Below are 22,089 nucleotides of genomic sequence, written 5' to 3' on the forward strand. Positions count from 1 at the left end.
CAGGAGAGACGGTTGGTCAATGGCGTCCTCCAAACCTTTCCCATCCACCAACCAGGTATTATATTTCAACAAAGCAATTTTCAAGGGAAAGATGACCAGTATGCTACAAACAGGAGCAATGATTTAAAATTAACCACCACTTACTTTCTTTCTTTCTTTCTTTCTTTCTTTCTAAGCCAACTTTTTAAAAACAAGCACTCAGTCTTCATTCATTCTATCATAGAATGTTGTGTATACATAGGAGTGAGAAGCAACTGCTGTCCTTTCCAACTGTACCCCATATTACTTTTCCAACTGTACAGCCCATTTGCTTTGCTCCATAGAATTCAATGGGGGCCACTGAGATCCAAGCCAGCCCCTCTTCCCATAGTCTTTCCCTTATTCTCCTTTGCAGGTCATGTTCCTGTAGTTTGTAATCCATGAGATTTGGGTGGATTTCAAATTCAGCTCCCTTGTATTTCCAGAATGTTTTAATTTGGAATGAAAATACTCATTTCCCATCAAAGCCCTGAAGTGACCCCCTGTCAAAAATAAAGACATTTGCAACCACTGTATTAATGCTGCAAGGGACTATTTTATGTGTGGTTATGACCTACTGGTGGCGGAAGGAGCGAGTCGCATTCCAGTGAGTGAGCCTGTCCCTGGCTATAGTACTGTTGGCCCTCTCACTGGTCAGAGCTGAAGGAGTCAAGGGGCAGAGGGATTAGGAGAGGGAGGCTAGGAAGATGAAACAGGTTTGAAAAGGCAACTGAAACCAGCTTAGGTTAGATGCTTTTCAAAACTACTGGGAATTTTTTTTACAGTAAATGAAAGGATTTCACTGCTGAAATTCATCATTTACAACTTTAAAAAGGGACACAGGTAATTTTAACCTGTGATCTCTTTAGTGGTTGATTTCAAATACTGCACACATATATCTTAATCAGGTATCTGTCCCTAAAAGGTGTTAGGAGAGGCATTAAATTTCAAATTAAAAGGAAACTGAAGGAAAATAGAAGATCAAAGAAGACTTAATCCTAATAACACAGGGACAGTAAATTGTAGACAGATGATGGATCTTGAGAAAGTCCCCCCAAAACGAGTTTAGCCAAGCAAAATTTAAATTGAAAACTCAGAAAAATACCAAGATGGAGATTTTAAAGAGAATCAAGAAAATCAAAAATGCTTAAATGGAAAAGCCAAGAGAAAATGAGGATAAATGAAGGATGAAAAGTGGAAGCACATGAAAGGGTATATGGATATGATGTTCATTTAAAGAAGAGGGAAGATGAGTATGGAAAATAGAAGGCTTTTTTTAAAAAAGGCAACTAGAGAAGTCATTTCATGAAGGGAAAGTTGGGGTTTTTTGTTGCTGAAGCTAGAAATGTGCATGTCGAGAGAAAAAAAGCAAAGAAGACAAGGAGAGGACACAGCCGTTCCTTCTAATTTCATGTTGGCTCAGTTTGCTTTGGAAGGAGAGAAAGACAGGTTGTGTCTGAAGAGCCCACAACACTCAGAGGAAGCCACCTCTTCCTGCAGAGTCACAGAAGTCATGGTGGACGTATTTTACAAACAAACAAACAAACACAAACAAACAAACAAACAAAAAGCTCAGAAAAATACCAAGATGGAGATTTTAAAGAGAATCAAGAAAATTAAAAATACTTAACTGGAAATGAAGATAAATGAAGGAAAGGGAGAATCAAATGTTATTTACCTTTCAAACTGATGAGTCTTTGGATGAACAGAAGGAGCACATGAAAGGGTACATGGATATGAAGTCCGCTTAAAGAAGAGGGAAAATAAGTAGGAAAAATAGAAGGCTTTTCTTTTAAAAGGCAACTAGAGAAGTCATTTCATGAAGGGAAAGTTGGGGGTTTTTTGTTACTGAAGCTAGAAATGTGCATGTCGAGAGAGAAAAAGCAAAGAAGATAAGGAGAGTACAAAACTGCTCCTTCTAATTTCATGTTGGCCCAGGTTGCTTTGGAAGGAGAGAAAGAAAGGTAAGTTAAAAACTTGCTGAAAAAGCAAATAAAGCATTTTGAGGATGAACCTGCTGATGGCGACTGGAGAGTGACTGCTCAGGGACATGGCAAGTCCAGGATCCTGTGGGAAAGTGCTTTCTCCAAAGGAAGTTCCTGAGAGAGGCCAGAGTGCTGGATTAGGACCTGGGAGACTCGAGTTCAAATCCTCACTCTGCCATGAAGCGCTCTATCTCTCAGCCTAACCTACCTCACAGGGTTGTTGTGAGGATCAAATGAGGAAGCAGACTAGAACATCAACTCCACTAAGCCTTTCCAGCAGAACCGGCAAGATTACGAAAAGATATGGGAAATGGAGCACAAAAGGTAACTGTGGAACAGGCCGGGCAAGATTACCCCTGATGTGTAACATGGCTCTCTGGTGATAATAACCAAGGTTTTTGCTGAAGGGGAGCTGCGCAGAGAGGAAAAGTTGCGAAGGGCCCTTCAGCGAAGCGGCAGGAGAAATGGAGCCCCTTCCATTTCTCCTCCCGCTTTGCTGGAGAGGCACTGCGCAGAGAGGGAGAGAACATTTTTTTTCTTGTTCTCATCCTCTATAACTGGGTGCGTCTTATGGTCGGGTGCGTCTTATAGAGCAAAAAGTGTGGTATGTTGTCTTCCTTCTGCAACTCTTTGTGCAAAGACTGTTTCAGGTCACAGGAGAAGGACGATCACACCGCCATGAACTCACTGGAGAAAAGGTAGGTTATTGATGTAATAATACATAAAATATACAAGTTCCTAAGGAGCTTGCCCTTAGCAACATTGGTCATTCAGTCATTTTTTTCAGATGAGCTGGGAACTGAAGACGCCAGGTGGCCGCCATTCCTGTTTCCAAGGGAACTTCTACTGTCAAGATGTCACTGCAGAGAAGGCCTTTTCCTGTGTCAGTCCACAATGAGGTACACTTGCGGGCGGGACAACGCTCTTTCTTTTGTTCCAGATCTTCTGTTTTACAGACGTCGCAGAGTTCACTGTGTCTGAGGCAGAGCTGTTTTGTTAACTCCCAAGATGCAAAGTGAGTAAGAGCTCTTGATACATCAAGTAAAATCCAGCAGTGTATTATTGAGAGAAACATGCATTTTGATTGCGCGTCTTTAGGTAACCTGCTGTTTTTGTTCCTCTGTTTCTGTAGGAGAGGGAAAAGGTGCTGGAGACCCCAGTCTCTTTCAGGTGCATCTCATTGACATCCTCTCTTTACAGTTGTGTCTGAAGAGCCCACAACACTCAGATGAAGCCACTTCTTCTTACAGAGTCACAGAAGTCATGGTGGACATATTTTACAAACACACAAACAAAAACTGAGAAAAATACCAAGATGGAGATTATAAAGAGAATCAAGAAAATTGAAAATACATAACTGGAAAAGCCAAGAGAAAATGAAGATGAAGGAAGGAAGGGGGAATCCAATTTTGCTTACCTTTCAAACTAAGGAGACTTTGGATGAACAGAAGGAGCACATGAAAGGGTACATGGATATGAAATCCGTTTAAAGAAGAGGGAAAATGAGTAGGAAACATAGAAGGCTTTTCTTTTAAAAGGCAACTAGAGAAGTCATTTCATGAAGGGAAAGTTGGGGGTTTTTTGTTGCTGAAGCTAGAAATGTGCATGTCGAGAGAGAAAAAGCAAAAAAGACAAGGAGAGGTCAAAGCCGTTTCTTCTAATTTCATGTGGGCTCAGGTTGCCTTGGAAGGAGAGAAAGAAAGGTAAGTTAAAAAACTTGCTGAAAAGGCAAATAAAGCATTTTGAGGATGAACCTGCTGATGGCGACTGGAGAGTGACTGCTCAGGGACATGGCAAGTCCAGGATCCTGGGGGAAAAGTGCTTTCTCCAAAGGAAGTTCCTGAGAGAGGCTAGAGTGCTGGATTAGGACCTGGGAGACTCGAGTTCAAATCCTCACTCTGCCATTAAGCGCAGCCTAACCTACCTCACAGGGTTGTTGTGAGGATCCAATGAGGAAGCAGACTAGAACATCAACTCCACTAAGCCTTTCCAGCAGGAACTGCAAGATTACGAAAAGAAATGGGAAATGGAGCTCAAAAGGTAACTATGGAACAAGTCAGGCAAGATAACCCCTGATGTGTAACATGGCTCTCTGGTGGTAATAACCAAGGTTTTTGCTGAAGGGGAGCTGCGCAGAGAGGAAAAGTTGCGCAGGGCCCTTCAGCGAAGCGGCAGGAGAAATGGAGCCCCTTCCATTTCTCCTCCCGCTTTGCTGGAGAGGCACTGCGCAGAGAGGGAGAGAACATTTTTTTTCTTGTTCTCATCCTCTATAACTGGGTGCGTCTTATGGTCGGGTGCGTCTTATAGAGCAAAAAGTGTGGCATGTTGTCTTCCTTCTGCAACTCTTTGTGCAAAGACTGTTTCAGGTCACAGGAGAAGGACGATCACACCGCCATGAACTCACTGGAGAAAAGGTAGGTATTGATGTAATAATACATAAAATATACAAGTTCCTAAGGAGCTTGCCCTTAGCAACATTGGTCATTCAGTCATTTTTTTCAGATGACCTGGGAACTGAAGACGCCAGGTGGCCGCCATTCCTGTTTCCAAGGGAACTTCTACTGTCAAGATGTCACTGCAGAGAAGGCCTTTTCCTGTGTCAGTCCACAATGAGGTACACTTGCAGGCGGGACAACGCTCTTTGTTTTGTTCCAGATCTTCTGTTTTACAGACGTTGCAGAGTTCACTGTGTCTGAGGCAGAGCTGTTTTGTTAACTCCCAAGATGCAAAGTGAGTAAGAGCTCTTGATACATCAAGTAAAATCCAGCAGTGTGTTATTGAGAGAAACATGCATTTTGATTGCGCGGCTTTAGGTAACCTGCTGTTTTTGTTCCTCTGTTTCTGTAGGAGAGAGAAAAGGTGCTGAAGACCCCAGTCTCTTTCAGGTGCATCTCATTGACACCCTCTCTTTACAGTTGTGTCTGAAGAGCCCACAACACTCGGATGAAGCCACCTCTTCCTGCAGAGTCACAGAAGTCATTGTGGACGTATTTTACAAACAAACAAACAAAAACTGAGAAAAATACCAAGATGGAGATTATAATGAGAATCAAGAAAATTGAAAATACATAACTGGAAAAGCCAAGAGAAAATGAAGATGAAGGAAGGAAGGGGGAATCCAATTTTGCTTACCTTTCAAACTAAGGAGACTTTGGATGAACAGAAGGAGCACATGAAAGGGTACATGGATATGAAGTCTGCTTAAAGAAGAGGGAAAATAAGTAGGAAAAATAGAAGGCTTTTCTTTTAAAAGGCAACTAGAGAAGTCATTTCATGAAGGGAAAGTTGGGGTTTTTTTGCTACTGAAGCTAGAAATGTGCATGTCAAGAGAGAGAAAGCAAAGAAGATAAGGAGAGTACAAAACTGCTCCTTCTAATTTCATGTGGGCTCAGGTTGCCTTGGAAGAAGAGATAGACAGGTAAGTTAAAAACTTGCTGAAAAGGCAAATAAAGCATTTTGAGGATGAACCTGCTGATGGCGACTGGAGAGTGACTGCTCAGGGACATGGCAAGTCCAGGATCCTGGGGGAAAAGTGCTTTCTCCAAAGGAAGTTCCTGAGAGAGGCTAGAGTGCTGGATTAGGACCTGGGAGATTAGAGCTCAAATCCTCACTCTGCCATGAAGCGCTCTATCTCTCAGCCTAACCTACCTCACAGGGTTGTTGTGAGGATCAAATGAGGAAGCAGACTAGAACATCAACTCCACTAAGCCTTTCCAGCAGAACCTGCAAGATTACGAAAAGATATGGGAAATGGAGCACAAAAGGTAACTATGGAACAGGCCGGGCAAGATTACCCCAATGCGTAACGTGGTTCTCTGGTGGTAATAACCAAGGTTTTCGGATTTTATTTTATTTTTTTGCTACATTGCTCAGACAACACAAAGCGTTGACTCTATACAAAAAAACTTGGTTCCTCCAGCACTGAAGGTAATACATTTAAAATACCAATTTTAAAACCAGGTCTAGCAGTCAGCTTCCTTTGCCAGTGACTTCCTACCTGGAAACTAGTGCTGCAGTTGAAGGCTATTAAAGACTTTTGACTTTTCAAAAGGTGGCGGCAGGTGCAAATGTATTCTGATTGAAGGGCTTCTAGGTGAGTATCTCGTTTTTGGCTGGAGAGAACATATCTTTTCCACCTGCAATTCTTGTGCTAAGACACTTTAAAGTCTTAAAGTTTTATTTACCTTACAAACTAATTAGTCTTTGGATGAAGACAACTCAGTGATCTTTTTCAGTGCAATGCTTTTGTACTGGTCTCTCCTTTTTAATCTCTTCACCCGCTTCTTGAAAAAATGACAGTCAAAATGGCACTCTTTGACTGAACCACATCTAGGTGAGTATCCCTTGCTTGACTAGGGAGGAAATATCTAGTCAAAATGGTACTCTGTGATTCCTCATTCGTTTTAAGGTTGCGGCAAGACGGTTTGCGACTTTTTACCACAAAGGATTCTTCTGTATATTCCCATCCTAAAATGGAGCCTTTAACTCTGGACTATGTCTCCAATGTGTCTTGCAAGTGGAGCTGTACTGAAAGGACTGGCCTTTCCAGCAGCAACGACAAGATGACATAAATCCCCCTTGCTTGGCTAGGGAGAAAATCTCTGTTGTGTTCTGTCTGCAACTTATTGTGCTGAGACTCTTTCAGGTTGCAGTGACTGAGTCGTCAGAAGAGGCCCTTTTCCGTGTCAACACAGTGAGGCTCACCTGCTGGTAAGATAAACTAGTGACTCTAGATCAGAGACCAACGGAAGGAGCTGCCAGACACATGAAGCCAAAAGGACAAACAAAAGGGTGAGCATTGAGCAATCTTTCCTCTTTGCACACCAAGCTTAATGGCAGAGATTCCAGTCTGAATCTTATCTCTCTTTTCTGCCCTTCTAGATCAATGGCTTATCCAGCTTCAGACAAAAACGGCATTCCATTGGTCAAGGATATTTAGGTCAGTACCCCTTGCTTGACTAGGGAAGAATTCTGTTATCGTGTTCCATCTGCATCTTTTTGCACTAACATTGTTTTCTGCTAAGAGTCTTTCAGGTTGCAGTCCCTGACTCGCCAGAAGTGGAAGCCCTTTGCAGCAGATTTCTTCATAACTCTTAAGGTTTTTCTTTTTCCTGAGAGAACATTCGCAGAATGTTCTCTCAGGTTTTGCTTTTCCCCTTGTTGCATTGCTCAAAAAAAAAGCAAAAGACACTGGTGGTTGGCGCTCCTGGTTCCCAGGACGGGGTTCAAATCCCTGCGGTGTCCATGCTCACTTCCAATGCAACTGCTATCTCTCTCTATCCCTCTCTCTCTCTGTCTGTCTCTCTATCCCTCTCTATCTCTCTATTCCACACTGACCAAATGACGATTGGCTCCCTTTTTCTTAAGCCAACGTATTAGCATGGGAGGGGGGTGACTTCAGTGACTGAGCTTGATTCTTAACTCCACCATTGCACCAAAGGACCATTTCAAGCACCACCTTCAAGGTTTCCAGGATGGGGTTCAAGTCCCTGCGGTGTCCTTGCTAACTTCTAATGCAACCATCATGCCCCTCTACTTTCCCCTTGGCAGAAGACTGAGCACAGGCACACAGGCCCTGGTCCTCCCCACTACAGTGAGATCTATTGCATTCCTCTATAAAAAGTATATGGTGACATGTAACATTAGTCATGCATTAAAATCATGCATCCAGCTAATTCAGACTCAGTTTCACCGAAACCAAAGGGTCTACTTTGTATGACTCAGTAGGGTAGTAATCATTTTTACATGTGCATCTATATACAGCATTTGCAAATTAGTCTCCTCTTTCTTTCTTTTTAAGCCATGTGTCAGTGGCCACCATAAGCAAAGACGCCAATTTCTGCAATTCGGAGAATCTAAGGAAGCAACAAATGCTGAAGGGGCAACAAAGTTTAGTGAGCAGGAAGAACCTGTGGACGGAAGCAGTTCAGACTCCAAGGCTGAAGCAGAGGAGGGGCGTCAAGAGACTGATGAGGAATCCAGGGAGTCTCCCTCTCCTGCTGCGACAAGCTCCCCTCCAGCCTTGTCTCCAAGAACGCACAGAATAATGAGGAGAGTGGAACAGAGGCCAGAGATGCTCAGGTGCTGTTTGAGACTGCTTGGGAGAGGAGGAGCCTCAGAAGGCAGGGACCTCAGTCCCGACAACTGCTCCACAGGGCCAAGACCTACTGGGAAGTGTCGCTGAGTTGTATGTTCATTTCCTTGAATAAAAAGTTGACTGAGCACTGACAACTGGCCTTGCTTCTTTGTGCTGACCTGCATCTCTCCAGCCCTGGCAGCCTGGCCCTTTGTTTCCCCCCTGATCATGGGAAGTGCAGTCTGACCCTAACTCTGCTTAGAAGGAAGTCCCAGTGATCCGGCCAGTGTGCTTTGGGGGCACAGCTATAACACAGTGGTGGAGTGTGTGTGTTGTTTGGAGGAGGTCACAGATTTCCAGATATGGCTGCTGGAGGAAATCCTTAGAGAGACACTGTCAGTCATTGATACAAAGCCAGATGGGAGCACTGGCCTAATTCAGTTATAAGGCAGTTCCCTTTGTTCCTATGCTTAGGGTTGCAGCCATGAAGCTCAATTCCACGGATAAATTGGGTGGGGCTTCCTCCCAAGGAAGCATACACAAAATGGCAGCTTAGGCTTGCGGTCTAGGAGTAGCCACAGTGGCATCATCCATAGAATCATAGAGTTGCAGAGTTGGAAGGGACCCCGAGGGTCATCTAGTCCAACCCCCCTGTGATGCAGGAATCTCAAAATACATCCATGACAGGTGGCCATCCAACCTCTGCTTCCAAACCTCCAAGTAAGGAGAGTCCACCACCCTCCTAGAGAGTCTGTTCCACTGCCTAACAGAAGGATCTTCCTACACTTAGTCGGAAAGGCCTCTATGACTGCTTGGGAGAGGAGGAGCCTCAGAAGGCAGGGACCTCAGTCCTGACAACTGCCCCACAGGGCCAAGACCTACTGGGAAGTGTCGCTGAGTTGTATGTTCATTTCCTTGAATAAAAAGTTGAGCACTGACAACTGGCCTTGCTTCTTTGTGCTGACCTGCATCCCTGACAGCCTGGCCCTTTGTTTCCCCCCTGATCGTGGGAAGTGCAGTTTGACCCTAACTTTACTTAGGCAGGAGAGATTATTGGTCAAGGCCCCAGGTGTCCTGGTAGTTGCCCACCATAAAGGAAGGCAGAGCACATGCTTAGCATTTAGAAGGACCTGGGTTCAATTTCTGGCAACTCCAGGTACAGGTGTGTCCAACTCACAATACCGTTTGATATGATCACCTGATGAAAATCTTGGCACATTGCAGAGATTGCAAAATGGATGGCACTCTTAAAACATACAAATATAGAATATTTTAAGGAAGACTGGAAACCCTTTCTAGTCTAAATAAAAGGTTATTATTTCCCCTATTCAAGGATCACAGTAGATCGTCAGTGGATGATCACAGACATATCTCAACCTGAACTACGGTAACCTCACAAGGCTGCTGGGGTGAGATAGAATGTGAGCACTTTGGAGGAAGGGTTCGTGAAAGCGAAAGCGAAAAGTAAATAAACAGACACCTGTGTGAACCTTGGTCTCTAATAGTTAACTGCTATCTTTTCTTCCTCCACAAGGAAGTGGGAATAGAACTCAAGAAGCTTGGGTTGGGCAGTGTAGAGAAGGACAAGGAGGCGAGGCCATTGTCTTAACTGCAGTAGTGATCCCATGTTGCTCTCATTTATTTCAGTAGTGCTGGTGTTGGGGACCTTTGGGCTGCCCGATGTTGCTGAACTTCAGTTCCCATCATCACTGGTCGCTGCACATGCTGGGGCTGATGGGAGCTGTACTTCAGCAACACTAAGCAGGCCAAAGGTTTCCCCACACTGGCAGTTAAGTATTGTTCCTAAGAATTTCCCCCATGGATTGAACCAGTTCACAAACACACACAGAGAGAGGCATGGAGCGCTCCCCAAAATGAATTTAAAAGCTCTCAACTTCTACTAAATGGTTGGCTCTGCCTTGCATGTGTGAATGGGTGGCGCTGTGGGTTAAACCACAGAGCCTAGGACTTGCCGATCAGAAGGTCGGCGGTTCGAATCCCCGCGACTGGGTGAGCTCCCGTTGCTCGGTCCCTGCTCCTGCCAACCTAGCAGTTCGAAAGCACGTCAAAGTGCAAGTAGATAAATAGGTACCGCTCTGGCGGGAAGGTAAACGGCGTTTCCGTGCGCTGCTCTGGTTCGCCAGAAGCGGCTTAGTCATGCTGGCCACATGACCTGGAAGCTGTACGCCGGCTTCCTTGGCCAATAAAGCAAGATGAGCGCCATAACCCCAGAGTCGGTCACGAATGGACCTAATGGTCAGGGATCCCTTTACTTTAATTATCATTATCTTCCACAGATGGAACTTTCACATTGCAGCACACCAGTCCCCGGAACACCCCGGCTTCCTTCAGGTCTGAACCTTAGGTGACGTCAGGAATGCCAACTTGAATAAAATATGGGGGGGGGGGAGCAGATAAGCCCCACCCCACCTAATCAATCATAGGACACGCAAGGGCATAGCCAGGAGGGGGAGCAGGGGGGCAGCTGTCCCCTTAAATCAATAAAAATACTTAACTGAGGTTCTGCACCCCACATAAAGCCTGCCCCCCAACATAAATCCTGATACACCATTTGAATGGCAGTGAGCATCAGCTGGGGGGCTAGCCCCCCAAAATATTTTATGGGGGTGTTAAGGGGCCTTGGCCCCTCGGAGTTGCCACCTTCGGGTGAGGACGGCGAGCCTCGTTCATGGAGGCGAGCCGGCAGCAAAGGGAAGCGAGGAAAAGCCTGCGCTCCAGGCTGGCGCGCCCTTTCCTCCTGCAAGGGCGGCTCCGACCAGGCGTGCACTGACGCGCCGAGGGGCGGCGCTGCTGTTGCCGCCGCCGCCGCCGCCACGGGCACCTCCTCCAGTTTCCTCCCCTCAGTCCCGGTTCGGGAATCCGCCGGCGCCGCCTTGCTGGGAGCGGCCGGCCAGGAGAAAGGATGCTCCTCCGGGCGCGGCGGCGGAGGAAGAGGCGCGGCGGACGGGACATCCCTGCGGTCGCCAGCCTTGCCTAGCGCAAGAGGCGCGCAGCCTCCTCCATGGCGAAGCCCCGCGCTACGTTGCAGCGGCGAGGCCCGGCTTGCGGCGGGGAGCCCGGCGGCGGCGGCGCTGGTGCCCGGGCCCATCTTTCCTCTCGCCTCGGTGCGCCCTAAGGACTGCGGCGGCGGCGGCGGCGCTATGGCCGAGACGGAGCGGCCGGAGGAAGCGGCCCGGCTGTGGCGAGACGCCGCCCTGCGCGCCGGCAAGCTGCGGAGCGACCTCGGGCAGCTGGAGCTGGGCTCCCGGGAGGAGAGCGGCCCGCAGGCAGAACCGGAGCCCAAGTCCGCGCTGCTGCAGCAGCCCCAGCAGGAGCCGGAGCCGCCGTCGCCGCTGGAGACGCTGAACCTGAGCGGGCGCGGCCTGGAGGAGCTGCCCGAGGGCTTGTGCGCCGCCGTGGGCAGCAGCCTGAGCGTGCTCTCGATGCGCAGGAACCGGCTGGCGAGGCTGCCCTCGGCCGCCGCCCTGGGGCACCTGGGCCGCCTGGCCGAGCTCGACCTGAGCCACAACCGCCTGCGCTCCCTGCGCGACGACGGCCCGGCGCTGGCGCTGCTGCGCGGGCTGCGCAAGCTCAGCCTCAGCCACAACCAGCTGGGCGCCGGCGGCGACGGAGCGCTGCCCGACGCCTTGGGCGAGCTGCGGCAGCTGGAGGAGCTGGACTTGAGCTTCAACCGCCTCAGCCGCCTGCCCGGCGAGGCCCTGGCCCGCCTGCAGCAGCTGCGCGCCCTCGACGTGGACCACAACCAGCTTCCCGCCTTCCCTCCGGCGCTGCTGGCGCTGGGCTCCCTGGAGGAGCTGGACTGCTCCGGCAACCGGCACCTGCGGGCCCTGCCCGAGGGCATCGCCGCCCTGCGGCGCCTGAAGATCTTGTGGCTCAGCGGCACAGGCTTGGCTGCCCTGCCCGAAGGCTTGTGCCAGCTAGGGGCCCTGGAGAGCCTCATGCTGGACGGGAACCGCTTGAGAGGCCTGCCCGCTGGGTTTGGCGGCCTGCAGCGGCTGAAGATGCTGAACCTCTCCTCCAACCTGCTGGCCGACTTCCCCGCAGCTGTGCTGGCCTTGTCTGGCTTGGAAGAGCTGTACCTGAGCCGCAACCAGCTCACCCTGCTGCCCGCTGGGCTGTGCCAGCTGGGCCAGCTGCGGACCCTGTGGCTGGACAACAACCGCATCCGCTACCTGCCCGACTCCATCGTCCAGCTGCATCACCTGGAGGAGCTGGTCCTGCAGGGCAACCAGATCGCCATCTTGCCCGAGGGCTTTGGCCAACTCAACCGCATCAGCCTCTGGAAGATCAAGGACAACCCTCTGATTCAGCCACCCTACGAGGTCTGCATGAAGGGCATCCCTTACATCGCGGCCTACCAGCAGGAGCTGGCCCACTCCCAGCCTGCCCTCAAGCCCCGGCTCAAGCTGGTCCTGATGGGCCTGAAAAACGCAGGCAAGACGCTGCTGAGGAAGTGCCTCGTGGAGGACGAGGACGAGGGACAAGGGCATGGAGAGCTGTCCTTCGCTGCAGCCTGCAAGGACGCTGGGAGAGCTCGGACCAAGGGGTGCTTCATGCAGACCCTAAGAGACCTGCCCCCTCAGCCTCTTTCCCCCAAAGCACAGCCGCACCGTCGCCCCATTGTCGAGCAGCCAGGGGCTTCCCCATTGCCAGCTTCGACCCTGAAATGTTCCCATTTGGGATGTATCTCCAGTGAGCAGTGGGACATGCTCTTCTACCCTTCCCCGAAAGCTGCTGGGCAGACCCAGGTGGGATGTTTTGCTGCTGAGCGGCAGGACGATGCTCCGCTGGCCCCGTCCCCAAAAATAAATGGGGAGGCGCACTTAGGATATTACCCTCCCCTACGGCCCATTATGCCCCCAGCTCCCTACGCAGCAGGGTTGCCAGGCAGCAGCAAAGGCATCGAGGTGACCGACTGGACTGCAGATGTGGAAAGGGGCCTGACTTTCATTGTGTACGAGCTGGCGGGAGACCCAAGTTACGACGTGATCCAGCCCTTCTTCCTCTCTCCGGGAGCCCTCTATGTGCTGGTGGTGAACCTGAGCACTTATGTGCCGCAGTGTTTTTATCCCTCCGTGGGGCACTTCCTTCACTGGCTGGGGGCGAAGGTGCCCCATGCCGTGGTGTGCATGGTTGGCACCCACGCTGACCTGTGCGCTGAACGGGAGGTGGAAGAGAAGTGCTTAGACATCCACCGCCAGATTTCCCGGCAAGAGAAGTGCGACTACGAGGGCCTCCAGAGTCTGGCCCAGCAGGTAGACGAAGCCCTGGGGCAGGATTTCGACCTGCGCTGCTCCAGCCCCCACGTCGCCTTCTACGGGGTGTCAGACAAGAACCTGCGGCGCAAGAAAGCTCAGTTCCAGTATTTGCTCAACCACCGGCCGCAAATCCTTTCCCCAGTGCTGCCTATCAGCTGCTGGGATTGCTGCCAGGTACGCCGCCTGCGAGAGAAGCTCCTTTCGGTAGCCGAGCATAGAGACATCTTTCCCAATTTGCACCGGGTGCTGCCAAGGTCCTGGCAGGTGCTGGAGGAGCTGCACTTCCAACCGCAGGCTCAGCAGCTGTGGCTCAGCTGGTGGGACTCGGCTCGGCTCGGCCTGCAGGCAGGGCTGACGGAGGACCGTCTCCAGAGCGCTCTTTCCTACTTGCACGAGAGCGGCAAGCTGCTGTACTTTGAGGAGCACCTCACCCTTCGGGAATACGTTTTCCACAACTTGCCCAGGCTCATTGACATCCTCAACGTCTTCTGCCAACGGGATGCCGCGGTCTTGCTCCAGAAACTGCTTGGCAATGCCTACGTGGACGAGCTGAAGGCCACGCAGCTCCACCACTACGTGGAAGGCTTTTTGCTCCACGGGCTTCTCCCCGCCCATGTCATTCGCCTGCTCCTCAAACCCCACATCCAGAGCAGAGAGGACCTGCAGCTGATCCTGGAGCTGTTGGAGAAGATGGGTCTCTGCTACTGCGTCAACAAGCCCAAGTCCAAGCCCTTGAACGGGGCGACGGCATGGTACAAGTTCCCTTGCTATGTGAAGAACGAGATGCCCCACGCAGAGGCGTGGATCAATGGCTCCAACCTGGGTGGGCAGTCCTTTGTCGCTGAACAGCTGCAGATTGAGTACAGCTTCCCCTTCATCTTCCCCCCGGGGCTCTTCTCCCGCTATAGCGTCCAGATCAACAGCCACGTGGTTCAGCGGTCTGATGGGAAATACCAGATCTATGCCTACAGGGGGAAGGTACCTGTCGTAGTCAGTTATAGACCTGCCAAAGGCACCCAGCAGCCAGATACTTTGTCTATCGCTAGTCATGCATCCTTACCAAATATATGGACAGCCTGGCAAGCCATAACCCCACTAGTGGAAGAACTGAATGTCTTGCTTCAAGAATGGCCAGGCCTGTACTATACTGTGCATGTCCTCTGTTCCAAGTGCCTTAAAAGAGGGTCACCCCACCCGCATACTTTCCCAGGTAAGAATATTTTAATGCTCAGGTGTTTCTTTTGTGTGTGTGTGTGCATGCGCTACTGGGTTAATATCAAGTGTGCACATGTAATTGCCTCGTAAGCGGGTGGATAGATAGATGCAAGCTGTCTTTCCGCAGCTGCTTGCCGTGATGCAGGTAATCTCACCTGGAAACCTGACTATTGCCAGGTGAGAGAGGTTACCCCAGGATATGTTTGCTTACCTGTATGTGCTCTGTGTTCCATCCTGCCAAGCAGCCAGGAATCTTTGCACTTCTCTGTTCCCCCCAGATTTCTGGTCAGGGTTGAAAATGTCAAATTCTCCCTCGGCGCTTGGCAGAACAATAGAGGATTCACCTGCGCTTTGATGTAGGCGGTGAAATTCTTACTATGGTGGTGCAAATAAGTCCATACAGAATACACCCCCACCCACCCCAGCGAACTCTGTTGCCGTGAAGCATATTAGTCATCCGTATTCTCCAGTCAAGGGATAAGTTGGTGTTTTGTGAACATCAGGTACAGATACGTGGTTAAAATGGCTGTCTTCATCTTGCCCGAATAACAGTGATACCTGGCGTATTTTTATAGCCTCACTTTGTCAGCAGCATGCACCCTTGTCACAATTATGTCACTTGGTCAGAGGATCATCTGTTCCCACCCATTGCTGTGTTTAGCAAGGAGCATTGTGAAAAAAATCCCCCTCTGCCTCCCTTTGTGCAGCTTTGGCTGTACAAAACAGCCAAAGGAACTGATTTACTTCTGCTGGCTCCTGTATGTGTTTTCATAGAGAGTTCATGTTTGTTTCTCCATTAGATTCCGTATTCTGTTCTTCCTTCAGTCAGGTTGGCAACTTCCTATGCGTGCAGCATGTGTGTGCTCACATATGTTGAGGCTCTGAATCTTAACAAGCCTCCAAAAGCAACCGTAGATTGCGGCCAGCCAAGTGTTTGGTATTCTCCCTGCCCGCCCACCACTCCCGCCCCTGCCTGCGACTAAATGCTGAGGATTGAAAAAAGCAGGCTGGGGGGGGCAGGGGGGGGGGACTTGGGAAAGCCACAATGGATGGTTGGTGGGCCTGTGCGTTGTGCAGACCTGATGAATAGTATGTGGATGTATTCTTAATACTTTGGAATACTTTTACTTGAAAAGCAAATTGATTTAGGGCATGTGTTTCAATCGTTGGCTTTTAAGATGAAAAACCCCAAATAATATCTGATGTTTGAATTTTCGTCAAAATTGCCTGTAAGTGGGGAAAACGTTAGGTGGAGGTGATTGCTTTTTTGGTTTCTTAATGTTGACAGTGGCCAACAAGAAGGGTTACTGCATATGGCATGTATATTCACCCCCCCTTTCCCCTCAAGTCTGGTAGGTTTCTGTGTTGTTTCAATACAAATGTTGACCAGAGGTGATATTGGGGGTGCCCTCTATGGGAAGCTGTGCCTCTCTCAAACCGCATCAGTTATCTTAAAGATAATGGGCCGGATCCAGCTATGTAGGTGTGCTCGTGGGAGCCAGGGCAACACATTCTGCTAGTGCAGGGCGGTCCAACTTTTCATACCAAGTGGGCCGCAAGAGTATGGAACCAACGGGCTACACTTTGCCATGTCATGCTCCCCCCAACAAGGCCAAAATTTGACAGCTTCCCAAAGCCCAGCATATCGCTTACCCGGATTTGGGAAGGTGGTACAAAGGGCATCAAATCTTGCCAAGGGCTGCCAAAAAGGCCTCAAAGGTTAAGTGTTGGATCACCTTGCCCTAGTGAAACAGGGCTCCCTCCAGCCCCTGGGTGCCATCCCAGATCAGCTCTGGGGTGTCTGGAGAACTAGAACAGCATGGAGGACAGAGAGGGGAGATTGGTCTGTTGGGCAAGCTGAAATGTTTGCACTGGTGGAGCCATTTTGTTGTTGTTGTTGTTGAGTCGTGTCTGACTCTTCGTGACCCCATGGACCAGAGCACGCCAGGCACTTCTGTCTTCCACTGCCTCCCGCAGTTTCGTCAGACTCATGCTGGTAGCTTCGAGAACACTGTCCAACCATCTCGTCCTCTGTCGTCCCCTTCTCCTTGCGCCCTCAATCTTTCCCAACATCAGGGTCTTTTCCAGGGAGTCTTCTCTTCTCATGAGGTGGCCAAAGTGTTGGAGCCTCAGCTTCACGATCTGTCCTTCCAGTGAGCACTCAGGGCTGATTTCCTTCAGAATGGAGAGGCTTGATGTTCTTGCAGTCCATGGGACTCTCAAGAGTCTCCTCCAGCTCCATAATTCAAAAGCATCAATACTTTGGCGATCAGCTTTCTTTATGTTCCAGCTCTCACTTCCATACATCACTACTGGGAAAACCATAGCTTTTACTATACGGACAACAACATGGAATTCCTCCCAAGCTATTGTGGAGTCGTACACCGGCAATCCTGAAAACTGTTCAGGTTTAGTCTCCTTTTAACTGTATTCTAGCTTGCTTTATCCCCATAGAATTCACAGGGAGCCACTGAAAAGTCATTCAGGCCCTCTTTGGATAAACTTGTCCGGGGTTCTTTTCCCCGCTATGACACTAGCCAGTGATGTGGAGCAGAAAATAACCCCAGCAGACTTCCATGGAAAAAATTATATTTCATAAGTCAATTAGCAGCAGTGAATGGATGTCAACTGATAATAGAATATTTGAAAATACAATATGTGAAACTTGATGGTTTCAGAGTTTTCAGTTTTGTTTACTAAATGCAGGAAAAATAAACAATAAGAAAAATAATAAATTAGCAGCAATGAATGGATGTCAAATGAAAACACAACATTTGAAAAAACAGTATTTGAAACTTGACAGTTTCTTAGTTTTCAGTTTTGTTTCCTAAATGCAGGAAAAATAAACATGCTGGATTTGAACACACTATCTAGGGACATCTGAATTTTTTGGGGTGAAAACTGAAAATTTTATAGAGCACGTTGCCCTAGGAAAAGTCTCCCAATTCAAGCTTTTTTCCGGAAAGTTTGCATCACTGCAAATGACCTTTATGCAGAGAGGCAATTAAGAAGAAAAAAAGATGCACTGGTTTGCTGGAATGATTTCTTCCTTAATTATGAAAGCTACTTCCACTGTTGTGGTCCCCTCTGAGCCCCAGCAAAGACTGACTCTGAGTCACTCACTGCAAGAGAGAGTTGCAAAATGACTGCCTCGCTCTCCTCCCCTAGTCTAGGTTTCAATTGTGGGAGCAGGCGAGGGGACAGCTAACACAAAGAGATTGTGGTTGCGGTGGTGACTCACAGCTTCTCTTCAGTGTGATAGCTGGAGACTTTCTGATGATGGTTTGTTTTGAATTCATTACTTGTGTGTAACCAGTTGATACTTTCCTGCTTTAGTAATGCAGACTTGAGTCAGAACGCCGGAAGAGTATTTTTGGCAGGAGGAGCGTATGTTGGCATAAAATCAAGTCAAACTTCTGACCTTAATAAGCAATGTGTTTATGGGACTTTTCTTTCAACAAAGTACTTGGGAATGTACTTCATAAAGATGGAGGGAGGGGGGGATGAGTTAATTTCACTCTTATTCAAATGTGTGTTTTGGCTCGTTTGCGTTTTTCTTAGACTGTGGTTAGTTTTTGACCTGGCTTGCTGCTGCTGCTTCTACGTACCTGGAAGTAAGCACCAGTAGAAGTCATTTCAGAGGACTCAGTGGTCAGATTCATGACATAAAGCTTGCTCTTTCCTGCATCTGTTAATGCACTAGGCCAGGGGTCTGCAACCTTTAAGACAAAAAGAGCCACTCGGACCCGTTTCCGAAGAAAAGAAAAACTGGGAGCCACAAAACCAGGAAGGTGACGTCGGGACGGTGCATGACTAATGCACGCACCGCCCCCATGCGACATCACAGCCAGTACAGCGCCCACCACAGTGGGGAGCGTTGGGGCGCACAATGCACCTCCTCCCCTCGCTAGTATCCGCCCCGGAGCCGCGGCAAAGGTGTAAAAGAGACACATGCGGCTCCGGAGCCGCGGGTTGCAGACCCCTGCACTAGGCCCTTGTTGATTTGCAGGGTGAAGCTCGTAGGTTAGAGTTTCTGCTGTCAACATAACAGGGTCAGTCAGGGTTGCCCATAGCAAATCTGATGCAGCAAGTTCTTTTATATTGTCTCCAAAAGGTGGGACTTCACAGTTTCCTCCATAGCAGTCTTGTGATTCTGCGAGAGAGAGCAGCCAATGTCTGGTAGATTTTCTGTGCTTCTCAGTGCTTTTTTTTCCTGGTGGTATGCGCCGATACACAATACCGGCACCTTTTTTCAACAGCTTAAAGTAGGAGAGCAATGACTAGTAAAGGTAAAGGGACCCCTGACCATTAGGTCCAGTCGTTACCGACTCTGGGGTTGCGGCGCTCATCTCGCTTTATTGGCCGAGGGAGCCGGCGTACAGCTTCCGGGTCATGTGGCCAGCATGACTAAGCCGCTTCTGGCAAACCACAGCAGCGCACGGAAACGCCGTTTACCTTCTCGCCAGAGCAGTACCTATTTATCTACTTGCGCTTTGACGTGCTTTCGAAATGCTAGGTTGGCAGGAGCAGGGACTGAACAATGGGAGCTCACCCCGTCGCAGGGATTTGAACCGCCGACCTTCTGATCAGCAAGTCCTAGGCTCTGTGGTTTAACCCACAGCGCCACCTGCGTCCCAGAGCAATGACTAGCGGCAGCAAAATCATATGCAAGCTGGAAGCGCTTCCAGGATCCTCTTTACCTCCTTCCCACCTCCTCCAGTTTCTTAACATTGCTGGTGATGAACAGCACACTCCACCCAGCTGTTGCTCAACCAGTCATTATTTTAATGTCTTGCCTGTCATTATTTAACATAGGGCAATCGATGTACTGGGTGCTTTAGTGAGCAATACAGTGGTACCTCTTCCCGGCGGGAAGGTAAATGGCGTTTCCGTGCGCTGCTCTGGTTCGCCAGAAGCGGCTTAGTCATGCTGGCCACATGACCCAGAAGTTGTACGCCGCCTCCCTTGGCCAATAAAGCAAGATAAGCGCCGCAACCCCAGAGTCGGTCACGACTGGACCTAATGGTCAGTGTCCCTTCACTTTTAATCAATGTACTGGGTGCTTTAGAGAGCACCATTCCATTCCAGAAGCCCGTTCGCAACATGAAAATAGTGCAACCTGAAGCGCCACATCTGCGCAGGTGCGCAGCAAGATTTGGCGCTTGTGCGCATGCGGGAAACGCGATTCAGCACTTCTGCACGAGCGGCGAAACCCGGAAGTAACCTTTTCTGGTACTTCTGGGTAGTAACCTGAAAGAACGTAACCTGAAAGAACGTAACATGAAGCAAACGTAACATGAGGTATGACACTGATGACAGTTCTTTGCCCTCAGGGTGGTCACAATCTGAGTCCAGTGGTACCTCGGGTTACATATGCTTCAGGTTACATACGCGTCAGGTTACAGACTCCGCTAACCCAGAAATATTACCTCGGGTTAAGAACTTTGCTTCAGGATGAGAACAGAAATCGTGCTCCGGCGGCAGCGGGAGGCCCCGTTAGCTAAAGTGGTGCCTCAGGTTAAGAACAGTTTCAGGTTAAGAACGGACCTCCGGAACGAATTAAGTACTTAACCTGAGGTACCACTGTATTGACTGTGACAGAGACACCAATGATAACAAGGGGCAATAACTGAGAAAATACAGTTAAGAATCCCTTCAGCCCATTGCTATGTTCCTGCTGTTCTTAAATTTATAGTATCTTGTTAACCAAGCCAATCATTCCATAAAGAAAATGAGCATCTGTTTGTGAGCAAAGTTCATTATCCCTCTCCTTTTGGAAATGGGTGCCCCCTCCAATTTGGCTTTCTGTTGACAGATACAAAAATTGCACCCAGGCACTAATAATTCTGCAGATAACTGCTAAACAAGATTTTAGTTTTAAGTATATGCAAACTACTGAAAATGTGAACCATGCTGCAATCATTCAAGGACAAGACGAGCCCTCTGAGCCCAGAGGATACTGATTAAAGGCTCTGCTATTTTCAGGTCACCTTCATCATTGGATTAAAAACATACAGATGAAGCCATCTTATGCCAAGTCAAACCACTGGACATCTAGCTCAGTGCTGTCGACATAGACTGGGAACAACTTCCCTGGGTTTCAGGCAGGAAACATTTCCTACCTTACCTGGAAATGCTGGGGATTGAATCCTGGGGCTTTTAAAATGCAAAGTGCATGTTCTGCCAGTGAGCTAAAGCCCTTCCTCAAGGGTTACAGATTGCAGGATCAGAGGAACTCCCCCTCCTGGGAAGAGACTGGTGAAGTTCATATATGTTTGGTCCAGGCCTAAATAGTTCAGCTGGTGAGACACCCTTTGTTTCGTTCTGAATTTATCACCCTGTTTGGAAATGTGTTCCTCTTTCCTTTTCAAAAGAAGGAAGAAAAAATACGATTCAGAGCATGACTACATACAGTCCTACCTCGGGTTGAGGTCGCTTCAGATTGAGCATTTTCGGGTTACGCTCCGCAGCGATCCAGAAGTAACGGGATGCGTTACTTCCCGGTTTCGCCACTCGCACATGCGCAGACGCTCAAAATGACGTCATGCGCAGAAGCGGCGAATCGTGACGTGCAGACATGGGTTGCGTTCGCTTCAGGATGCGAACGGGGCTCCAGAACGGATCCCGTTTGCATCCAGAGGTACCACTGTATTACTGTACTTGCAGTTGGTTGTAGTGAAGCCCAGCGGTTAGTGCCAACCATGGTTTACAAATCCACTTAAAGTCATGGTTTCTGTTTCAGGTTTATGGTAGAACCATAGTTTATATTAAGGGTTGTGCTTGGATTGGTGACTTTAAACCTCGGTTAAGTCTGACAAGGGAAAGAGGCAAGGGAAATCACTTGGAGAGGAGCCTGTATTCTCAAAGCTGGTGCTGCATTTAAAAACTGTTTTCTGGGGAGCCATTATTACGTGGCATTGGAGTGTTGCAGTATAGAAAACCCTAGAGCAGGGAGTGGTTAACAGTGCTAGAAACTCAGATATAAAAGTTAGGCACCAAATGGCTTGTTAAACCAGGGTTACAGCCGCCAAAATGGAATGCCTGGTTGCCATTTTGGGGCCAGACAGCTCAAAAGTCACATTTTTCAATATGCGTTATTGGTTCCTGAAATTTACTCTGTGCAGATAAAATATACCGTATTTTTTGCTCTATAAGACTCACTTTTTCCCTCCTAAAAAAGTAAGGGGAAATGTGTGTGCGTCTTATGGAGCGAATGCAGTCTGCACAGCTATCACAGAAGCCAGAACAGCAAGAGGGATTGCTGCTTTCACTGCACAGCGATCCCTCTTGCTGTTCTGGCTTCTGGGATTCAGAATATTTTTTTTCTTGTATTCCTCCTCCAAAAACTAGGTGCGTCTTGTGGTCTGGTGCGTCTTATAGAGCGAAAAACGCAGTACATCTTACAGGATGCATTGCTAGCATGTGTAAACAGTCAAGATCCAAGGATCCCCAGGCATGCACCTCCAGATGGTGACGTCATGTGCCATCCTGGTGAACGGGCATCTTTGCTTGGTCA

The 22,089-nt window shown here is 48.8% G+C and overlaps 2 protein-coding genes across 2 annotated transcripts in view; one reads left to right on the forward strand and one right to left on the reverse strand.

Annotated features, from left to right (window-relative positions):
* LOC114587982 (low-density lipoprotein receptor-related protein 2-like) overlaps nt 1–11,188 on the reverse strand; it is an 85,990-nt gene extending 74,802 nt beyond the window's left edge. The window contains exon 1 of the mRNA XM_077921620.1: nt 10,649–11,188. Coding sequence (XP_077777746.1) covers nt 10,649–11,188 — 540 coding nt within the window. The remainder of the gene's footprint in view (nt 1–10,648) is intronic.
* Nucleotides 10,899–22,089, forward strand: part of MFHAS1 (multifunctional ROCO family signaling regulator 1) — a 53,560-nt gene continuing 42,369 nt past the window's right edge. Inside the window, exon 1 of the mRNA XM_028711744.2 lies at nt 10,899–14,568. Within this exon, the coding sequence (XP_028567577.2) occupies nt 11,241–14,568 (3,328 nt within the window). The 5' untranslated portion in view covers nt 10,899–11,240. The remainder of the gene's footprint in view (nt 14,569–22,089) is intronic.

This window comes from Podarcis muralis, chromosome 17 (assembly GCF_964188315.1).
Source record: "Podarcis muralis chromosome 17, rPodMur119.hap1.1, whole genome shotgun sequence".
Lineage (NCBI taxonomy): Eukaryota > Metazoa > Chordata > Lepidosauria > Squamata > Lacertidae > Podarcis > Podarcis muralis.